General features: G+C 42.9%; 1 protein-coding gene across 1 annotated transcript; it reads left to right on the top strand.

Annotated features, from left to right (window-relative positions):
* Positions 1-906: 906 nt before the first annotated feature.
* Positions 907-21,815, top strand: smad6b (SMAD family member 6b). The gene is made up of 4 exons (XM_059335379.1): positions 907-2,407; positions 5,416-5,472; positions 6,532-6,609; positions 20,962-21,815. The coding sequence occupies exons 1-4, from the start codon at positions 1,609-1,611 to the stop codon at positions 21,501-21,503; spliced, it is 1,476 nt and encodes a 491-aa protein (XP_059191362.1). The 5' UTR covers positions 907-1,608; the 3' UTR covers positions 21,504-21,815.
* Positions 21,816-22,147: the final 332 nt, after the last annotated feature.

Here is a 22,147-nt window from a genome sequence, read left to right as displayed (position 1 = left end):
TTTTATGTTGGCTACACATAAATTTAAATCATGCCACTATTTGATCCACCTTTGCATACTATACTCTTTGAGTATAGCAATGTTATCATTGTCGAACTAGTATTGTATGATTTTTCGACTTGCACACACTGTATATTTTCTTCATGAGACCCCTGCCAAGTGCAAGGTTAGTTGGTTAAAGTGTTGAACTGCAAGTTCCCCCAATACAGGTTACTTTTAAATATAAAACTGGAAGCAATAACCATACAAATATTTTGCTCTGGGGAATTCATTCACAGAAGTCACTGCATCTGAAATGTAATTAAAGTTTTTTGTTTTTTTAAAGGAAGGGACTGATGACTGGCAGGATGTCGTTATTTTTAATGCCTTGTTTTGTTCTGGCTTTATCTTTACTTTTCATAATCCTTGTATAAAAAAAAATCCAAAAAACAATTTGGCAAGTGTCCATATCATGCAATTTCTATGAAAAGCCTATGTCTCAGTATCCCTAATAAAAAAAATCTAATAAATATTGTGACATTTAGTGGGGAAATAAAAAGCAACTACAGCTCGAGGCATTGACGTTTCTCAGTTGCTGTTATTTTCTTCTCATAACAATCATATCCTACTGGCAGCGCAGATGTAAATAAGTTTTAGTAACTTTAACTTAAAAACTAGAGGTGGGTGTTTCGCCTTTAAGAGTTAAGAAACTTGAAACCTTGTTTGCGCAACAATCAGTGCAGCTCACAGCCGCCAAAGTGTCTAGACTAGCACATGATGGTAGTCAGCCAATGGCTCCACCGCTCTCCTCGGGGGCCCCGTGTGTGTGCGTGTGTATGTGTGTGCGTGTGTGTATGTGTGTGCGTGTGTGTGTGTGTGAGGAAGCAGGGAGAAAAAAAAGAAAGAGAGAGAGAAACGGAGAAAGAAAGGGATCTGGGCTGCAGTTTGGTTTAGATCTGAGTAGAGAAGCAGGAGCGCGATTCAGCCCCGGATTGATCCTCTTCATGTAATTTCAGCTCGCATGGATATTTTGTTGGGATCATTAAAAAAAAGAAGTGCACTGACATCTCAAGAAGACGACAAGGATCCTGATTTCCAGTGCATTTTCTTGGGATTTAATCGCCTCGAAGTACCTCATGCTCTACGTGCCGGTGTATAAAGTAGATTTGAGCTTGTTAAAAGTCCGAAACTGTTTCAGGCTGCGAGTTGCCGTCTTGGGTTGAAGGCTACTGGCTTTGGATTATGTTTCTAAGTATATTATGTTATGTTATTATGTATTCTTCTTTTTTTATTCGTTCGTAACAAACATATAAACAGTCAAATCCGCAGCGATCCTGGATAATAAGCCACAGTTTCACCCGCTCGGTTATTTACAGTATATTCGGCTAAATGAATGCATTTTGATCGGAATGGTGCAGTGCATTTATTGCGCGATTTTATTGTTGTAAATGCAACAAAATAGCCTTCTCTCTAATGTTGCGGTTTTGCCACCAATGCTCGTCAGTTGGCTGTGCATGCATTGCACGGCATTTCACAGACATTAATGTTTTGCAACGACCGTAGAAGTATCTGTAATATTCGGATATCCGTACAAGAATAAAACCCTCTTATAGATTTTCAAGTTGTCGTATGTTCAGGACGAAACGCTCAGGTCTTGTGCGGCGACTCTGGAGAAGCCGTTTGATCCCAGATAAAGAAGGGGAAGATGGAAATGGCAAAACTAGTGAGGGCTGTAGGGACGATCTGTTCGGAAACAACCCAGAGAAAATTCCCAAAAGGGAGCTCAGACCGATGACCCCTAGCGGGTCTCTTGTAGGGGACATAGGGGGTGTGTGCACCCGGAGCCCCGTGGAGAGCAGCGGCTTGGGGGTCACGTCGGACCAAGATGGGGGTGCGGGGTGCGTCCAGGAGCAGGGGAGCCCCCGCTCCATACAGGACAGAGAATGCAGGACAGTGACGTGCTGCTTATTTAAAGACCGGGACCACTCCGAGCTTAGGGGTCCAGAGACGGCTCAGGGTACCAGGGATCCAGGGTCGTGTCACTTCGTGTTGAGGAACCTTGCACCACGGGATAGCGGCTCTCCTGAGGCGCAGGAGGCGATGCCACGCACGGTGCTGGAGCAGGAACTGAAATCGGCCACATACTCTCTGTTAAAAAGGCTAAAGGAGAGGGCGCTGGATACCTTACTAGAGGCAGTGGAGTCCAGAGGAGGCATGCCGAGCGACTGTGTTATGATTTCCCGGACAGAGCTGAGGTTGGGCGGCCATGTGGCATCCCCACAGCTGCTTGTGTGTAAACTGTACCGCTGGTCCGACCTTCAGCACCCTGCCCAGCTCAAACCGCTCTGTGAGTGTAAGAGCTTCGGGGCCCTGGACAGTCCAACAGTATGCTGCAACCCCTATCACTACAGCCGGCTCTGTGGGCCAGGTAAGAGCATCCTCCAGGACATACACAGTGTCTGTATGCAACACCTTACAGGCCGAGCTAGACACTGCTTTTGATGTCCATTTACAAATAACCAACACATATTTGCTTTATACTGTTTATTTTTCCAGCATATGTTTTCTTTCTTGTTTTGAACCACATTCATGTAGGCTACCATCTTCTGAACACACCTGTGTTTTATAAATGTACACCACAAGTAAAACCTGTAGACAAATCCAAATAATTAGGCTTGTTTGTCCATTTACATAATTATAAAGTGTCATATCTACAAAGTCATATTGCTAGTTATTTTTGCAGAAAAAACCTTTTCAAGATTGTAAAACTGCTAAGGGCCTTGAAATATGCTCAGAAAATCTTTCCCTATCACCATGTTTTATTTGTCTGGTATTGTTTGGCTTACTTTCATACTGAGAGATAGAGAAAGGCTGGGCGTTTGATTAAATGGTTAATGATTACTAAAGTCATCCCTATGGCAAGGTGAACAATAATAAAGCTGAGGTAGATTTGACAAAACATAAATGTGAGACAGTCTGCTGTTTTTGCCAGCTTGATGTTATTCTGATTATCTTGATTAAGTTTAGGAAAAATACCATAAATGCATGCAAAATATTGAATTATTTTAATATGTTTGTCACTTTTAAAGATTTTAGCTGCATTGAAAGGTGTATTTAAAGGGGTTGGTGCAACACCATTCATCATTCTGACTAGCCTGCGAAATCTGGGCCTTTCGTGAAGGAGACTGTTTGTCCTTACAACTCTTCTAGCTTTCAGTCTTAAATGAATTCCACAATAACACAAAGTACATGACGTCTTTAGTGTGCCAGAGCCTTCAGTGTGATTGTCAGTACAGCTGTTTTCAGTTCTTACCTCTGTTTCCTGCAGGGTTATTACCAGGTAGGCCGATCCATCTACAGTGTCTGACATGTATATGACTGTATAGAGTCACTCAGAGGTTTGGACTTGGTGCCATAGGTCAGTTTAGCTGTTGTGCTAGAGGATTGAGCTTTATTTTCACAATCAATGAGCTATATATGGCAGAACCTTCCTGACCTATATTAAACAGATTCAATTTTGGCAGGGGGCAAGCCTGTGATTTGGCAAACCTTAAACGCTGGGCCACTCGACCCCACTGACTCCCGAGAGGGAGAGGGGCACATACCCCATATTGGGACTAAGGCTCGTAGTAGACATAGCTCACATGCGCTCATGCGTGGCCCGATAGAGCTGGTATTTCTTTCATGCTATTGAAGAAGGGGGGCCTTGAATCAAGACCTTAATCACTGGTTTTTACATTGTTTGCAAAGTAAGTAAGAAGTAAGAAATCTGGACTTATATAAAACATGAAATACATTTGAATTGAACATTTCAATCCTTGTGTATGTCTGAATATGTCTTAAACCTAAAAGCATTTACCAGCTGTAGTTTAATCTGCTTGAGTTTGATTTTTATTCGAAAATAAATAGCTTGTTAAGGTTTTATGTAAGTGTTTTTAAAGAATAAAGCAGTATATAATGTGTGGCAGAGAGCTTGGAATCGAAGTGGGCAAAAACTTTTTCCTTTTATTTTGCCAGGCATTATACTTTTCGAATGAGATCAGTTTCAAGTTGCGCTTTAAAAGCCCTTTTGTCCTAAGGAGGTCCCCTCATGCTATTTAGGTGAAGGAGTGGTGATAATATACAGTTTGCATACTACTGGCGCCAGACTGACTAGCTGTGTATCTGAGTGACTGAGTTCAGATCCCAGCAATTACTGCCGCCACTCTTAAAGGACCCGCTGCTATTATGCTTTTCTCCTTCCCCTTTTCCCTGTAGGCGAGGTCACAGTGTGCTCACAAAGTTTTCTTTCCTTTGTGCTTTTCCTTCATGTGCAAGTTATTCTCTTCATTTCTCCTGTTTTTATTTGATTAAATCAAGGTCTCTGAACATAATGAAGTTAAAAAGCAGAGATTTACACTGAGTCATTAAACTACTAACTAAAAGTTACGGTTAGTCTCTGTGGTTGTTGTAACGACTGCTTCAGTTAAATAATATGTGCTTAAATAATAGAAACAAATAGTGTTCTGTTGGCTTTACTAGCTTTTTAATGAGCTTCTGAACAAAATGATTTAATTCTGTAGTGCAGACACAAAGCTGTGAGAGTTGAGATGTAGTCTGGTGTCTGCTTTGAAGTGGAAGTGAAAATGTTTCAATAGTTTAGTTATTTGTTGAAGCCTTTATGACCGCTTGACATTTATTGTGTTGGCATGCTTCTTTTTACTTTTTATTAAAGACTTATGACTCAGGGTTGTTACGGGTGCAGGAAATCCTTGAAAATGCTTTTAATTTTAATATGCTGTTTTCAAGGTTCGAAAAGGACATGGTTTTTGAATAAAGTGCTTGAAATTCAGGTTATCTTGGATGCCAAATTTGTGAGCATTCTGTAAAATGTTTCAGAACATTAGTTTTGGTTGTTCACAGCACAATAACATTAAACTTAATGTGAGGAAAAAGTGAAATAATCATAATATTGTATTATATATCTTGAAAATGCGCCTTGAAAATGCTTAAAAAGTGCTTGAATTTCACTTTGTTAAAGGTGTAGGAGCACTGATGATTATCACTTCACACAATATTTGATGTAGTAACAATGTTTGGTTACCTTTGAATTAGTTTAATATGAAACATTAGCTAGATTGGGATCTAGATGTACAAAGATGATGTTGTTTTTAAGTGTTACAGTTATGTCACTTACCAGTGTTGTCAACCGCTTTACACCTGAGGCATTTAACTTGTTAACACAAGCATTTTCTTACAGTTTATTATTCAGTGTTAAAACAACATTAATACATGTCAAATCTTCCTAAACCGCCAGACAGTTAAAGTATAAATTGCACCGATATGACATAATTATGTTTACTGACTTTACAGTAGACATTTAGCTTTACCTTTCTTTCTTTTAAATATAATTTACTCCCTTTATTTGGTTATTGACATGACTGTTTTGTGTTACAGAGTCACCCCCACCTCCTTATTCGAGGCTTTCCCCCAATGAAGAACATAAGCCACTGGGTAAGTGACTGATGAGCTCTTTGGCACCTTAAGCTTTATATTTTATCCGTTCTTATCATTTCATCTGAATTCTGCTTAATATTGATCCTCTATGTTATGACCTGGAACTAGTTAGGGTTAAAATGGTAATTACTTGACTTTTTATCCTTCTTTCATTCATAATTACAGATATAAATAGCCTGCAAAAGGCCACGGTCAGTCTTTTGTCTACGCTCAGGTTTAACAGGAAGAAAAAGGAATAAAGCAATGTGGAAATTTTTAATGGCTTTAATTGGGCACAGTTACTGGCAAACTGCATGGTAGCTTTGAGATGAGACCTAGGCCAGCATGTGGCATGATGTCAGCATGCCAGCCAGAGCCTGTGTGGGTAGTATGGTGTGGGTTATATGTACTGTGGGCTGCTGGGACTTTGGAGCCTGGCTGCTATCTGGGGCTGCAAGCCTGAGTACAGCTGAGGTTTCTGGCGGCATTTTGAGGGATGTCATCAGGTAAAGCCTGCTAGTGAAGTTGCCAGGTTGTCCACTATGGGATGAAGCCCAACAGGGTGTTAATGGTTGTACATTTGATATTAAACATGGTTTATAAAAGCTTAATTATCATCTTGAATTTGGATATGCTTCTTGAAAATTGGTTGATTTTCAGCAAGATATGATGCTTCATCTACACATGTACACCAACAATATTTTGATATTTAAAATTCAAACTGTCCTGTCGCCATATTTGTTTGTTGTCTCCTGTTGACTTGCACCAGACGAGCTGAGCTAGCTAATAGCTAGATAAGTCATCTGTTGATCCTCACTCTTGAAATTAGTATGCATTAAATAATAATGATCAAATCAAGGTCATATAAACTGCTGTTAAAAATGCCAATTTGAATTGATTAATGTTGATATAGATGTCTGGAAATGTTTGGTTTAGGTACCTTGAAAGTGTTTGAAAAGTGCCTGAATTTTGCTCTAAAAAGCTGTATGAACCCAGATGAAATAAGTAGCCACTGAGTCTCTTGTGCTGGTGTTCAGACTAACTGCAGATGAATAATCTATGTTTTATTCCCCGCAGATCTGTCAGACTCCACATTGTCTTACACTGAAACTGAGGCAGCCAGCTCACCAAATATCACACCAGGGGAATTCTCAGGTGGGTGTGTTTCTCCAACTGTCGTCAGTCTCCAAATTAGGAGTTTGTTTCCAAAATGTCTGATTAAAGAAATTAATGATTAACAGAAGTTTATCATCCCAGAAGAGCCACACTGTAAATACTGAAGTAATTTGTCAACAAATGAATGTGTTTTTCCCTTGTGGTGTACATTTTATCACAGTTCAGGGTATTTGTTGTGTAACTTTGTGTGGTCATATGCTGTCTGTTGTGTAGTGTAGTTTGACTTACAGCTCACAGAGGTGACTGGGGTTCAAATCGTTTAATGACATGTATCAGATTTTGGATGCATGTGTGAGCGGTTGTTTGAAGTGGCCGGGCTGCTATAGTGACACATTAACTAGCTAGAATAATGAGTGACTGCATTTCTATAGAACCATAACTTGAAAAAGAGTTTCTACATAATGCGTCATGTGAAAATATTATATAAAGCACTCTGTTTGATAAAAGCAGATCCTCTGTGACAGAATCATGCATGTGGTGAAGATCATTAATGCATGGATAAATAAGTGTTTTGATGTGTTTGCATGTCTGTGCACAAAGCTTTAAGTCAGAATAATCTATTCTTTAAGCACCATATTATCAGGGTAATAAATGACAGAGCTTTCATGACGCTGGTTGGTGCTGTATTGTTCGGTTTTTCTGGCTTTGAAATGGTTGAAATAAGACTAGCTGGAGAAAGAAAAGGGAGGTATAATTCTTTCAGTGTGCTTTAACAACAGTTCAGTGCTCTACTCTGCATAGCTTTGTAGTGTATCTGGAGGAATATGCAAACTTAGGAAGGTAATTTCATTTTGATGTTGCACTTTATTCCCTCTCATTAAGGGCCATTACCAACAGTCGGAGCTTTAAAGATAAAGGTTTCATTGTGAGCGGTGCAGAGGTTCAGCGGGGCGTGTGCGTTGGCCACAGAGCCGGCCTCCCCTCCTCTGTTTTTCTTTCAGAAATATTTGAGTGGGATCAAACTGTAATAAGATCCAAGCTCGCTCAGAAACACACACAAGCACACATAGTTGTGCACATGCATGTGCGCAGACACGTACAGCTCTATCAAGCCTGGCTGTAAGTAGGCTGCAGGGAGGGGTGGGTTCAGGGAAATGGAGTTGCTCCTGTGAATGGGGCCACACCAAAGGAAGCGAGTAGAAACAGTCCTGTCCTCTGAGTTGAAATGAAACACTCCTTTCTCATGGCACATGCCTCCCCCCTCATACGAGGGCCACAGCCAGCATGCACAGTATCATGTGGACGGGGAGTCAGAGCCCTCATTTTGGGGCTTGCGGGGAACAGCATTTCCTGTTTAAGGGTCTGCCATGGCTCAGAGGCCTGGACACTGAGCAGTTGACATGGCTACCTGGCAGTGAAGTATTCAGTCAGCGAGGGCCCCCTCCTCCCCGGTACACATGCTGTCACCACCTCAGCATGGCCCGGCGACACTCCCTGAGTCAACAAATGAGGGGCTTGTCAGAGCGCGCACCACAATTCCTCAGAGACTGTGGTGAGGAGGGAGGATCTAGACATGCTAGGCTTTGGTTTCTTCCAACTTTGTTGCTGCTTGTACAGGCTGGGCCAGATCACTCTGCATTGGCTGTGACACACTTAGCAACTTGGACTTGGGAAGGAGAATGACCACTGCTTTACAGGGTGGTAGTTTTCCGTGCTGTGAGCTAATTTGTGTAGCCAGTTTGTCTCTGATCATGTTGCATTTGGACAGAATGGTGGTTCTTTTGGTTTTAGATACAAAAGAGTGTCCATGTTGAGTGAAATAAACCATGGGCATCTTCAGTCAACGATCAATCAACGTCAGTGATGCAGATCAAGTATTTGCCCAACGTATTCCATCATGAGACCAAGAGCTTGAAGGCTTCCCTATAAAGGCCACTTAGTTCTTCAACATTGTCATGTTATCCTGTGTTGAACATGTTGCTGACCTGGAGATGACTTTCTCAGTGAATCTCCCTGCAGCTCAGGGAGAGAGAGTGTCTGTGTGTAACCGGAGTTGTATGGGATCCAGACTCCACCCCTCATGCAGAAACAAGTAAACCTCTTAAAAAGCAAGTCTAGGGGGCACTTGGTGGATGGGTGGGGTGTAGTCAAATAATCAACTACAGTTCGCAGCCCAGGGCTACAGAAATACCCAGCGAGCATTCTTCTGCAACACACAATGGCAGAGAAACAAATCGGAACTGGTTGGTTTGGTAGAAAAGCTTGTTCTTCCACATCAACCAATATTCTGAGCATGATCAGTGGAATTTGAAAAGTAGTTCTCCTTCCACTTAAGATCACTTAGTGCCATGTTAATGACATTTGCAGGGTTCGTATGAAGTATTCAAAGTTTGGCTAAAGTTTGGATAATGCTTAATTTTTACCAATATGTTGAGATCAAAACATACAATCACATTCTTTTTCTATTTATTTGCAATTGCATAACATTTTAGATGTGATTCTAAAGGCTTCAATGGCCTTTGTGGACCTTGAAAGTGCCCTGGATATGTCTTTAAATCAATCCACTCTATGTTGTTAATGTTAGAGTTACATTTAAGTGCAGATACATTCCCTTCATCCCTCTGGCTGATTCTCGCAGTTATTTAACATGCTAAAATGTTCTTACTCATGCATTCTTAAAAGCTTTCCCATGTGCACATTACTCTCTTAGTGCCATTCTCATACCTTCACTTACTGTGTGGCCATAGGCATTTGAGCCATTCACAGTGTTTTATTTAAACATAGCGGTGTCACAATGTGGGAGAAAGACAGCCCCAAGAGGCACTCTGTGATATTTGTTTACGTCATTAGCGGGCCCAGCTTGCATACACAGTATACCTTAGCACTGTGTGTGTGTGAGGGAATGTGCCTTTTGCCGGTGCTGCCCTCCCAGTCTGCCCGCACACCTGTTTCCTCACTGCCTGGGCCTAGTCGTGTGGACATCAGAGTGAAGCCCTTTGAAGCAGGTCTCATTGCTTCCTGTATGACTGTCTGAGGGGGTGTTATACCCCTACACATTGACTTTATTATGTCCATCACATTTTCTCTGACATTGGGGGCTCTTTATGTTTGTCACTTCTTCATTATAATGCTGCTCTCAATGTGAGGAGGCATGCCGAGATGTCTTCGCATTGCTACTTAAGAATTCACTGAAGATATGGTCTTTTTAAGAGCAATAAGTGTCACTAAGTGTAGTGATTACCATATTAACAATGTTTATCTACAATGAATGACAGGCCTTCCATCTGTGCCTGGTTTAGACCATTGTAAGATCACTTCAGTCTGCCGACATTCTTCAGTCATCGGAGGCTGTGTCCTCAATCAACCCAGTGGAATTTGTCAGCATAACACCGTGTGTACACGCTCATGTTGGTGTGAGTTGAGCTCAGTGATGTGAATGGAGGGTCTCCCTCCGATTTGCTGGATCAGGTGACCAGAAGACATGCAGAGTGACCTGTGTCACTGTCCTTTTAATTTTTTATTATTATTTTCCTTTTTTCTCTCCCCCTTCGTGAGATTGTAGGAAAGTTGGACAGTAGGAGCGGAAAGATTGAAAGTTGTTAGATGCGGATTACACAGAGTGCTGTGGTGCTTAGTGGAGGTAAGAGAGGCCATCAGCAGGTATTCAGGGTTCCCACACAGTAATCATACGGTGCTCTCCCCCGTCTGCCTGCATGTCTCTGGAGGAAAGGCCAGCGATGTCTCTCTGGATGTCTCGTCTCGCAGACTGTGTCAGGTCCACTCTGGTATTGACTGATTCTTCCAGGCAGAACAAAGCAGTTAGCAGATAGCTGGGAAGGGCCTCATGTGAGTCAAGCAACAGATTGCTCAGGGAAATTACAGTGTACAATGCGTAGGTGCTGGGACCACGAAAATGCCTCTATAAAGCTTTTGTTTATACATTTTTTAAGTCTATGTTTCCTCCTCGGGGTCTACAAGTCCAGATGCATACTGACATACATTCACACGCAAGAGCAAAGCTAATTAAATTGTGCAGTCAATACTCATCACAGCCCGCCTGTCTGTGTCAGGAAGAGGCCAGCACGAAGAAGGCCTCAAACCATTCCTTCGGTCTGTGTCAGAGACAGTGGAAATGCATGGAATAATTAGACAGTCTAATCAAGGCATGTGATGCTTCTCTTGATTAAAATAGATTAGACTGGACTCGTACTTGTTGATTTGACTTTGAAGGCATGTGATTCCACTTCTGCTAGACACTAATTAAATAGCATATCTACTGTATTTATCTGAAAGGATTAAGGATTGATTGCACCTCTTATTTGCTCTGAATTGTCTCGTTATGTTTTTCCACATTAGATCATCTATTTAGTTCATTATAGTGGCCTTGGTATTTTATTGGTGGCTCTTTTAAGTTTTGCTTGTTTTTTTTTTCTCCTGATGCTGGGTGACATAATGTAGGTGACATCATTTACAGCACACCCAAATGTTTAATTTATTGCTTGGAACCATCATATTCAATTGAATGCTAATAATTGTCGTGCTGCTTCTCTGTCTCTTGAGGATTACTTTAGAATGTAGTGTGTTAAGTATGCATTTATTTTACTGCTGTGCTATGTAGCAGCAGTACACTGACTCTGCACTGCTCAGACAGAGGTATGGTCTGATGGAGTGACTACTGCATCAGCATGTTAGCGATGTCCCCCTCCCTATCTCGAGGCATGATCCCCCCACTCCGTCCCACAGACCCCAGAGTGATGCAGCTTGGGCTCATCTCCCCCTGCAGCCTGGCACATGGCCTCAGGTTTCCACCGCAGCCCTGAGCCTTCCCAGCGCCTGGCCGCCCACACTCCCTCAGGAGCCCCAATGCTCCAGGATACGGGATGTGGAAATAATGTGACTCGAGTGCTTCCACCCTGCCTCCCGAAATCAGGTTTTGCGGATTGTTTATTTGAGGGGAAGGAGGCCTCAGACAAACATCCTGTTTTAAAAAGCTGCCTGGGTTTTGTTGCAGTGCAGGGCGGTGAATTGCCCCTTTGACAGTGGGGGGAGAATGAGGAATGTTGAAGAGAAGGCCAGCATCTCGGGGGACATGAGGGGGCTCTCCTCACCCGTTTGTCATGTCCAGTTTGCAGAGTCCATTTTTAAGCCGGGGGTGGGAGGGTTGTAGCTATACATCCTGAAGGGTCTTGTGCTCTATTCTCTCTGTAGTGGTGTAGGGCCTGTACCCACAGTCCTCGTCTCAAGTATCCGTTCCTGTCCTGGGAGGCTGGCTTCCGTTTCCCCTTACATAACACACATACACATAGAAAAAGAGCCATTGATAAGAACGATAAGGCCATTTTTCATTTTCCCTTTCTCAGCATTGTTAGACTGTGGCGCGTCAGAAGAGAAATCCACTTTCAACTTGTTCTCTCTGGGGTTATGACATTGTGGATCCTCAGCAGAGGAGGAGTCCTCAATGGTCTGCGTGACCGCACTAAAACAACATGTTTGTTGTTGTTTATGGAAGGGTGTTGCGTGTTTGTATTTGTGTGATTGCATTGGAGTGTGTTTCCCATCTGTCAATCTGCAGCAAGGTCTTCTGGCCATTAGATTACGATCTATTACTTTTTTGTTTTTCAGCTTTTTTGAGTTTTGTAAGGACTTTAAGATGTGAGCCAAGTCAAGATTAACAGCATTTCCAATAAGCCTTTCCGTAGTTTCGAGGTAGAGAATTGTCCTTAGTGTGTGCTGTCTGTCTCAAGCAGCGGAAATTTGAGTTTGAAGTAAGCACTTTTTATCAACTTGAATTGTCACAGAGACGGATGGGGAGGGGTGTGTAGTTCGTCATTGTGTTGAGATTTCTTTACACTAAAGCTGATTTTCAGTCAGAACTGGCAACACTGGTCCTAGACGTGGTGAGGTAATGTGACCTCTACGTGCAGAGTGAAAGCCATGCTAATCTAAAGCAGTCCTTGGAGAGGCCTGAAACCCCTTACATGTCAACAGAAACTAGCCTGCTGAGCTTAGTATTTATCTGTCTCCGCTTGGCAAGCCAGAGTGGTGCCAGTGCTGCTGGGTGTTTGACTAACTCCTGAAGGGCTCACAGATAAAGATAAATCTAGAGCCTCATACATGACTATGAGTCTAAGCTCACAGTGCTGCACTTGTCATTTGAATTTAGTGTGTGTACTGTGCTCAGGATAAAGTGGACTATGTTTCATTTTAGGGCTTACCACACAGATAGAAAGTACAGTGTGTAGAAATAACAGGAGGTGTGCTCAGGCTATAATTTTTGCCCCATATTCTACCTTAGCAAACAAAGTGAGTGAGCTAATCTTGTCGTGTGCTCAGGGAGGGCTACTGCTACCATCTTCTCTTCCTTCACACCGCAGCGCAGCACCAGCCTCCACCAATAGCTCCATTCATTCAGCTCAGGGCAAAGGGTTAGAGCAACAAATAAAGAGCGTGCAATGCCATTAAAAATGTATGGAATGTCCAACTGTTAGTTTAGTGTTTTAGTGTGCCTCCTCTCAAGGCTGAGAGGGGGAACAATACTCCATTTGAGCCAGCCACTGTAAATGTGCAAGCCTTGCAACGCCTGGCAAGCAGCAGTGAAGGAGGTGCCAGTTGTGGATGCTGTTTTTATTTTCTGACCATTTTACCCACAATTATAAATCCAGACACTGTCCTTGGCCAGCTATGATTAAGGCCTGTGGTCTGATTGCTGGCGAAAATAGATTTAAGATTTTTTTCCCTTCCTCCCCGGAGGAGCATTGACAGTTGTGCCTGAACCTATGGCTGTCAGTATTTTTAAAACTCAGAATAGCCAGCGCATTCTTTGAGCCTCCAGAATGCTGCGTGTGGATTAACTGTAGGGGCCCATGTCATTCGACATCTCTACACAAACCTTTTACAGCCAGAGGGAAAGGATAGGAGCTCTTTGTTGATGCCTGAGCAGTAAACTCCCAGTGCATGGTTAATTTTCTCTCTACTGTACACAGGGTACATATAAAATCTTGGAAGTTTGGAAAATGCTTAATTTTAACCAATTTCAAGGGTAGGGATATGTTTGAATATGCATATACTCTTTGAAAATGCTTAATTTTCAAGAGAATCTGGTGTTTCATCGACCAATTAATATCTAATTTAATATCTGAAAAGAAATAATCCAATTCCTATTTTGTTTGTGTCTCCTGGTGTCTCACACTGAGGACGGATTGGACAGAAGCAAGTTGGACTGACATGAGCAAGTTTTTGTGTTTTCACAATTATTTGCATTCGCATTATAATTACAATTTAGATGTGACCGTAAAGGCTTTGAAAGGTTGGACAATTGTGTACCTTGAAAGTGCTTGAAAAGTGTTTGAATGTCACTGTTTTAAAGCTATATGAACCCTGTGTACACGTGTAAACCGAGAGACAAGGACTTGATTTTTTTTTTCTTCTGTCTTTCCTTATCTTGAACTTGATCTACTGGAGCTATGTCTTCATTCCACTCCCTTGTCCTAACATGGGGCCAAGTATGAGAGACATCATTTTGAGCCTTTGATCTCATTCCCGAGAGATGATGCCTTTTAAATCTGGGCAAAAAAAAATTATTTTGAGTGATAGTCCAGCAAAACACCCCTGATAATACAATGTTTACTTGGCCTAGTGCCCTGTTTTGACCAAGGTATTTTGTTTCCTGAGAATATACAAGAATGTATGTCCTCAGGTTCTAAACAAAACTTGAAAGGTAAATTGTGCTCTTGGATAAAGGTTTTGCATGACCAATTATTACAAGTAATAAATATGCTTATGTGAAAATTCTCATTGATTATATTCCTCTGGGAAAACTATATTTACTTTTCCTACGTGTGTTTTACTTATCTTGTGTGCATGTGTATTTGTGTGCATTTCTGAAGTCTTGGCTGTGTGGCTTCAGTACGTGCAGTCAGGCTGTCGCATTTCAGGGTACGGTTTAGATTAGAGGTCTGGCTGTAGCTTCCCCCTCTTCCCCTCTCTGTGACTGCCAGCACATAATTTACTTAATGAAATCCTGCCATTCCCTTTAGCTTCAAGATTTTTTGCAGATGTTGACAGGGAAGGACTTTGTGAATTATTGGAAATGTTCACTCCTGCATTTTTAATGAATGTCTTGCTTGTTGTGAACGGGCCGACTTGTCGGAGATGGGGGGGGAAACGGTTGTCTTTGTTTGGGGAGCTGGTGTCTGGATGCCCGCGGTGGAGCAGTGTGGGTTACAGCCCAGCAAGTGTTGTGATTGAAACAGAAACTCTGGTGCCACATTATCCTGACAGAACACATTCTCCTCACAGACTCTGATCCACTGGGCTGATCAATAGGAAACCATTGTTTGAACGGCAACTCTGTCCATCATAGCTGGTTCACCTCCCAGCCCGGTGGAAACCAAATACCTACCTTTCGCCTTAAATTAGTCAGACTAATATAAGTCGTAATAATAGAGTTCCTTGTTATTGTTAATTTGAAACCAAGCAAGTATATAGGCCAGCTAAAGTCAGTTTCCTTCCGCAGTGTAGGGTTTTGCTTTTCAACTCTGAAGAAGAGTATTAATCAAATAAAAGTATGTAAAAGTATCAGACCACACAGCCAACACTTCCTTCCTCACCTGATGTGTGATTTGATCAACTTTTTTCACCAAACGAGACTTAAAGTAGAAAGAAAGCAACCTTCTTGCTGCACCCCCACCCCCCACAGTCCTAACCAGAGTAGGAAGTTAGGAGGCACAGTGAGGGGAGGAGGGGGGAGTTCAGGAATGTGCAGGGTCTCCTCTACTCAAACGCTCCAGCCTTCTTGGCTCGAACCTCCCTCCCTCACACACTCGCAAACAAACACACTGACACACACACACACTCACACACAAACAGATAGGTTGTATGAGGAGGTGAAAGGGCACAGCCACCCAGCAGGATGTTCGCTGAGTGTTTTGCTTTCTGTGCTCTCTCAGACTTCACTGGCCTTTAACGCCGCCTGTAGATATGACATTTACAAACATTCCCCACAGTTTTCACAGAGCTTTTACATGCCCTGAAGGACTCTCCTCGGCCTCACTTGCATCACCACCATCACTTGTGGTCTGTGTCTTTGACACATTGCAGAGCTTTGGAGGAAACTTTGAGGAAATGAGCAGCACATTCTCTTGCCCTAAAAAAAAAAGGCTCAAACCAGCGGTCTCTTACTCACGCGCCCAGACGGCTCCTGCATATTAGCCTCCTTAGCTTCCTGTGCTTTTTACACCCTCTGTTGTTTATTGATTTAATTTATGGATTCTGTTAGTTATCTGCTATCAAGGGTACAGCACTTTTCCTCCCTCATGGGGTCATCCCGAAACAGAAACGGAGGGAAAGTGGAGAGGAAGTAGATGACAATGTAAAGCATTCCCATTGTGATCAGCCAGGCTTGGTGACTGGATTCAGTTTCTCCGGCTCCCACAGTGTTTTCTCCCAGCACATATCTCTCTCCCATTTCTTTCTATCTTTCTCTCTCTATCTCTCTCTCAGCAGAGAAAGGCCAGACCTCAGGGAGAAAAATCCATAGACATATAAGAGCAGCTCCAGTTAGCGTGTCTGTCTGATTAAGCCGACTTTGATGGCAGCGATAGCTCAGACGCCAGCCTAAATGTGGCCTGCTCAGGGTTGTAGTTGGCCTCTAGGAGCCATTGTCTACGGAATTAAAGCCATGCCATTCTCTGAGCAGGAGAGGGAGGCTTTTGCTTTAGTTCCACATTGTTTTAGTTGGAAAAGAAAAGTTAAATTGAACAAATTATGCACAGGAATGCACAAAGAAAATAATTTGTTCAAAATTTTCACACACAACCACAATGTACACAGGCACACACACACACACACACACACACACACAGTCCTCATGTCCCCCCTCCTCACGACCAGCCCCCCAGCCTATCAGTTCATTGGTAGAGTCTAATAGCTGGAGGGGAATCTAATCCTTGGCACAGGATGAGAGACTGCTGCTCCCCCCTCCTCTCCTTACTGCTCTCCTCCCCTCGACTGCACTGCTTAAAGGGACTTGCAACAGTGTTTTCCTTTTTTCTTTTTTTCTTCCTCCTCAGCAAAGTTTTGCAGGAATGAGTTCATCTCTGCTCCCCACTCTGGATTAGGAGAGATGAAGTATAATGGAGGTGGCCCCGGAGCTTGGTGGGGAGATGTTAGCACGGAGGGGAAGCTGTTGTTTGTCTGCCTGTCCCTGACACTCGGCCTCCCATTCATCTCTCTCCAAGGCTGCAGAGCTGTGTTTACCCCGGGGCAGCTCTTTTCTGCTTCTCCCCCCCCCCCCACCCCTTTTCATGCTGTCTTTAAAAGCATTACTGGATGATCATCAAGGATTGCCATTGAAACTTTCAAAACCATTTTTGTGTACTTACTAGTAATTATCCAGACTCGCCCTCAAGTGCAAGGAACTCATAACAGGGCGATCTGCTTTTTTTCCCCATATGTAAACCTGTGGAAAAGGCTTAGGCAAGTTGTGTATATCATAGGCATATTTAAGGGTTGTGTTAATGGCATGTTTGTCTTCTAATTAATAGCTACAATCATAATCACTATTTCTTTGGCCTGTGACATTCACAGTGGCTTATATTATAATAATTCAGCAGTGGAATGTAACTAAATACATTTATTCAAGTACTTTGCTTTATAATGATTTTGCAAACTTATACTGGACTTGAGTATTTCTATTTCATGCAACTTTGTACTTCTTATTCCACTTCAGATAAATATATTTTGCACACAAAAATATCTAAAGATATTAATAAAACATGATGCACTGTTAGGTAGAGTTAAAACACTGAAGACCACTGATTGGTCAGAGGATCCATCACTAATGTGAAATGAAACATCCTGCACATACCTGCCCTTTAGTATTTGTACTGTTTTTTTTTGCCCCGGATATAAAAATATTGGCAGCCTGCAAAACTGCACCATACACTGTGTCATACATGAATGCATCAGTAATAGATATCCAATAATATAGTGTACCATTGCACTCTAATTTTTCTTTCAGAATAATAATTTATACTAAACCAGTATCTACTGCTGACATTTCTGTCCCGTTTGTAGACACTTGATCATGTTTATTATGTGTCACTGTTTGCTTTCTGAGTTCCAGCGAACTGATAAAAGTCTGTTTGTTGTCAGACCTGATGTCCTGCCTTTGATACTCTGAACTCCTCCAATCAGACGGGCCACAGGAGACAGAAATATCAACATTTTACATGGTTTCCATGGAGCTCAAATCTTGTTATGGAAATCCAGCTCCACGCTCCAAATGCTTTCTGTAATTGGAGAAGTGTTCGTTAAATATCTCTGTTTACTGTGTGACTGTACTACGACATTTAGTACGTGCAGATACAGGCGTCCAAGGTTACTTTTAACTAAATGTGTACATTGGCTTGTTGTATTTTGAGTGTCGTAATCTATTTACTTATTTCTTGACACTTAAGGGAAAGCCAAACAGAGACTTATCATTTACTTATCATATGGCTAAAACACTGCTAGATGCTTTATTCCATGCAATTCCTGTCACTCATGGAACATTTTGTAGACCACACAGCTACCACAGATCCAAGTATCTTCACTTTTTGTACCCCAGCACTTTGAGATTGGTTATGTAAGGCGTCAGAGTTGATTAACTCCTTCATGTGTTCAGATCATTGCCCAGGAACAGGAAGTGCAGCGGCCACACTGTGGCTGCGTCCATTGACTCTGAGACTGACACTAAGAGGAGAGGCTTTTGAGAATAAAATAACAATAATAACATACGCTACTATTCTAATGGGTAAACGGAGCTGTTAAAAGGTGGCAGGGTTAAATGGATGCAGAGCACCAGTAATTGCTCCCAGCCCGTCATGGCTCCACCCTGAGCAGACCCTCTGAAAGCCCAACATGGAGTCATGGAGAGTTGGGTGTCTTTACTGTGGTCAGAAGGGAGGAAGACACACGCCCTCACTTCACCGCCTTATATCTGACTTTTAGGTTTGGCCTGATTCTGCAGTTTCTGTTCAAATAATAATAATCAAAGCTGGCCTCGTACTTTATAATATCAATTTGGAAAAGGTAGATAAACATTCAAAGACGTGTCCAAACATCTCTGGAGAAACGTGTTAAAAATCTCAAAGACTGAGCAGTTGAAGATGGGTGAGCAGAAGGCAGCTTCAGCTCTGGAGAGGAGGCTGTAGTTGCTTTGGTGATCTTGTCCAAACAGTCTGCCTTTTGGTGATAGCTTTGCTCTGTTAAAGAGATCCTAATGAGTTCCTCTCTGAGCCCTCACCTCAGCACCCCCACCTAGCCAAAACACACAAGTTCAGGACAAAAACACAAACACACTGGCTGATTTTCTTCCCTGTCCAAGCAGACACATGTGCGCACAGGCACACGTAGATGCTTAACACAACAGAGCGACAGGAAAAGGCCTGGCTCATGGTGTGCTCATTGTCTTCCCTCAGGCTTAACATTTGATACATTTCTAACCTTTGTCCTGCTCATTCCTCTTCCTGGTCCTCGCAGTCTTACTGGCTACCTTCGTTCCAGGCTACGTGTGAAAGCTAGACACTACTGACCAAATTGCTTCTGCTTTATTCTTCCCATCTAAAGGAGGAGACGGTAGCCATTTGGTCTTTTGTGTTTGTGTGCACAGTTTCAAAGTGAGTTTACCTTGGTGTGTGGGCTCCATTTGATTTGAGACAATAGAAGGCTGTAAACAAGTTGAGGCTGAGTTCTTTGTGTGGCCGAGCCGCGCTGAAGTAAAAGCTGAGCTCAGAGTGGAGGAGCTGGAGTGTGGAATTCACTAATGGCACATGCATGTTGGGGCCCCTGAAGAGAGGGGGTCATTTCAGCCATCACTGTGTGCGCAAACACACAGAGAGCCTGTCTGCAGCTCCCCCCCCCACACACATCCCCACTCACTCACTCTTCTCCTCCCCCCTCCACAACACAGAGAGCCTTGAACCAGCAGGCGTTTTGTCTGTGCAAGTCTGGTCAATGTTTTTGCTAATCTTTGTATAAACTTTACTAGTGTGGGTCACTCAGCAGAAAGGTTTAGTTGGGTGGGAGGTGAGCGAGGCATTTTGTTGCTGTGTGGATCTGCGATGCTCCACCTTAAAGGCGTTTGTTAATGGGGCGGGCGGTCATTAAGCCCTGAGAGCAGAGAGACTGAAAGGAATGGGGCCACAGGCCCAGGCTTTAAATCCTCTGTGCCAATAGACTCTCTGAAGCAAAATAATGGCATCACTCTGTGTGTGAGTTAATGGGAGCTGATAGCATGAAGGCTGGGGGGTCAGCGGGTCACGGGCTTGTGCTAAGTTGTCAGGGAGCTGAATGCCGTCCCTGGGCCCACAGCAGGGGGAAGAGCTGGGTGGAGGGGGAGGGGGACCCCCTGCCTGGCCCTCTCCCATCACCCCCACTCTTGTGGAATGTGAGGAAGACGAGGGAAGAGGAGAAAGAGGCACCCTCATTCTGCAGAAGGAAAGGGTGAAGAGCCGGATGTGAGATCATAGGACTCTCTGTGCTTGTTCTTCCACTTCTACCAGCCCCTCTCCTCGTACCACAGATTTTATGAGCAATATAACTGCATGACAGCTATGAGCGGTGTGGACTGAAGCAGCCTCTGAAAGTAGTGCTGTGTGTCTGTTCTCCATGGTGAAGATAGAAGTCCACCTTGGGAGCAGTAACTCACTTTGGAGTGCTGAGGCCTGTCACTGGAAAGAGTTCACAGACTGCAGCCATGAAAACTGAATTAACAAGCTGATTTACTGGACAGAGATGTTTAGGAACGAGATGCCAACGTTGTTCCACTTCAAAAAGAAAAAAAAGTGTTTTGTCTTTAGCAGTGTTTATCAAAATGTGTACTGGTAAAACAATGACTTTATAAAAAAAAGTTCTCAGTACATTTTTTTTATCCAGCCTCAAGAGACTACTGCTGAGACTTATTTGCCAATTTTCAGTGGAAACATTGAGTGTTATCGTAATTAATTTTAGTAAACATGATCTGTTTTGAAAGTGCATGTGTGAGGAGCAGTGGCTGCCTCTGTGCTGGGTGGTCAGTGTTTAATCGTTGCAGTGCCCTCTAGAGGCAGAGGAGGAAACTGCAGGTCTTCAGTTGGACTGACCTCACTACACTCTCCACCCCCAGGATATGTATAGTTGTGTGTGTGTGTGTGTGTGTGTGTGTGTGGGTTGGACGGATGTGCATGCAGTGGTATTTATACAAGGCTTAGATTTCAATACAGTGCCTCCTTCAGTATTTATAGTGTGGCCATCTGCTCTGAACAATAAAAAGAGATAGTTAATCCCTTTAAAACTTCAGCCTTCCTCTTTACTAGGCCTGTTTGCTTTTGTTTATGTTTTGTTTAATGACTGTCTCTCTGTCTCTTCTAGATGCCAGTATGTCGCCTGATGCCCCTAAGCAGAGCCACTGGTGTAACGTGGCGTACTGGGAGCATCGCACACGCGTGGGTCGCCTCTACACAGTGTACGAGCACTCCGTCAGCATATTCTATGATCTACCTCAGGGCACGGGCTTCTGCCTGGGCCAGCTCAACCTGGAACACCGCAGCAGCACCGTTCAGCGCACACGAGGCAAAATCGGCTACGGCATCCTCCTCAGCAAAGAGCCGGACGGCATTTGGGCGTATAATCGGAGTGAGCACCCCATATTTGTCAACTCCCCAACCCTGGACGTGCCGAACAGCAGAACTTTGGTGGTGCGGAAGGTGATGCCAGGCTACTCCATCAAGGTCTTTGACTATGAGCGTTCGTGCCTCCTGAGGCACACTACAGAGGCTGACCTCTTGGACGGACCCTATGACCCCAACAGTGTGCGCATCAGCTTTGCTAAGGGCTGGGGCCCCTGCTACTCAAGACAGTTCATCACCTCCTGCCCCTGCTGGCTGGAGATCCTCCTCAACAACCATAGATAACACAGACGGACCCCACAAACTATCCCAAATATCATCTACCTAGATTTAATATAAAGTTTTATATATTATATGAAATATATATTATACTTGTAAATACGGAGTCATTTTTACAATGTAATTATTTATGTATGGTGCAATCTGTATATGGACAAGAGGAAAAAAACGGAAAATGCACTTTGGCTTATATATATTATATATATAAATATATATAAAGATAAAGAATCTTTCAATACCAACTTGAGAAATTATACAGCAAAATTAGGATGAGCCTGGATTTGGTGTATAGTTTTCATATACTATTAATATCCAGACAAAAAGCTAACACCATTCACACATTGATAATAAAGTATTCGCATAATAATTCTCTTTGTTGTTGGGTCTGCATCATTAGCTCTTTGTTTACAACACATTCAATATTTCTCTCCATCTTATTTTCACATATCTTAAAGGGACAGTTCACCCCAAAATGAAAAATACATATTTTTTTCATCTTATCTGTCATGCTATTTATAAGATTATTTTGATGTAAGTTGCAGAGTGCTGGTGATATCGGACACAGAGGTGTCTGCCTTCTCACGAATACACTCAAGCTAAATGGCACTTGTCCTGTGGTGCTCAAAAATATATATATTTGAAATCTCAAC

Source organism: Centropristis striata, chromosome 6, assembly GCF_030273125.1.
Source record: "Centropristis striata isolate RG_2023a ecotype Rhode Island chromosome 6, C.striata_1.0, whole genome shotgun sequence".
Taxonomy (NCBI): Eukaryota; Metazoa; Chordata; class Actinopteri; order Perciformes; family Serranidae; genus Centropristis; species Centropristis striata.
The sequence above is the reverse complement of the archived record's forward strand: the minus strand, read 5'-3'. Positions and strand labels throughout refer to the sequence as shown.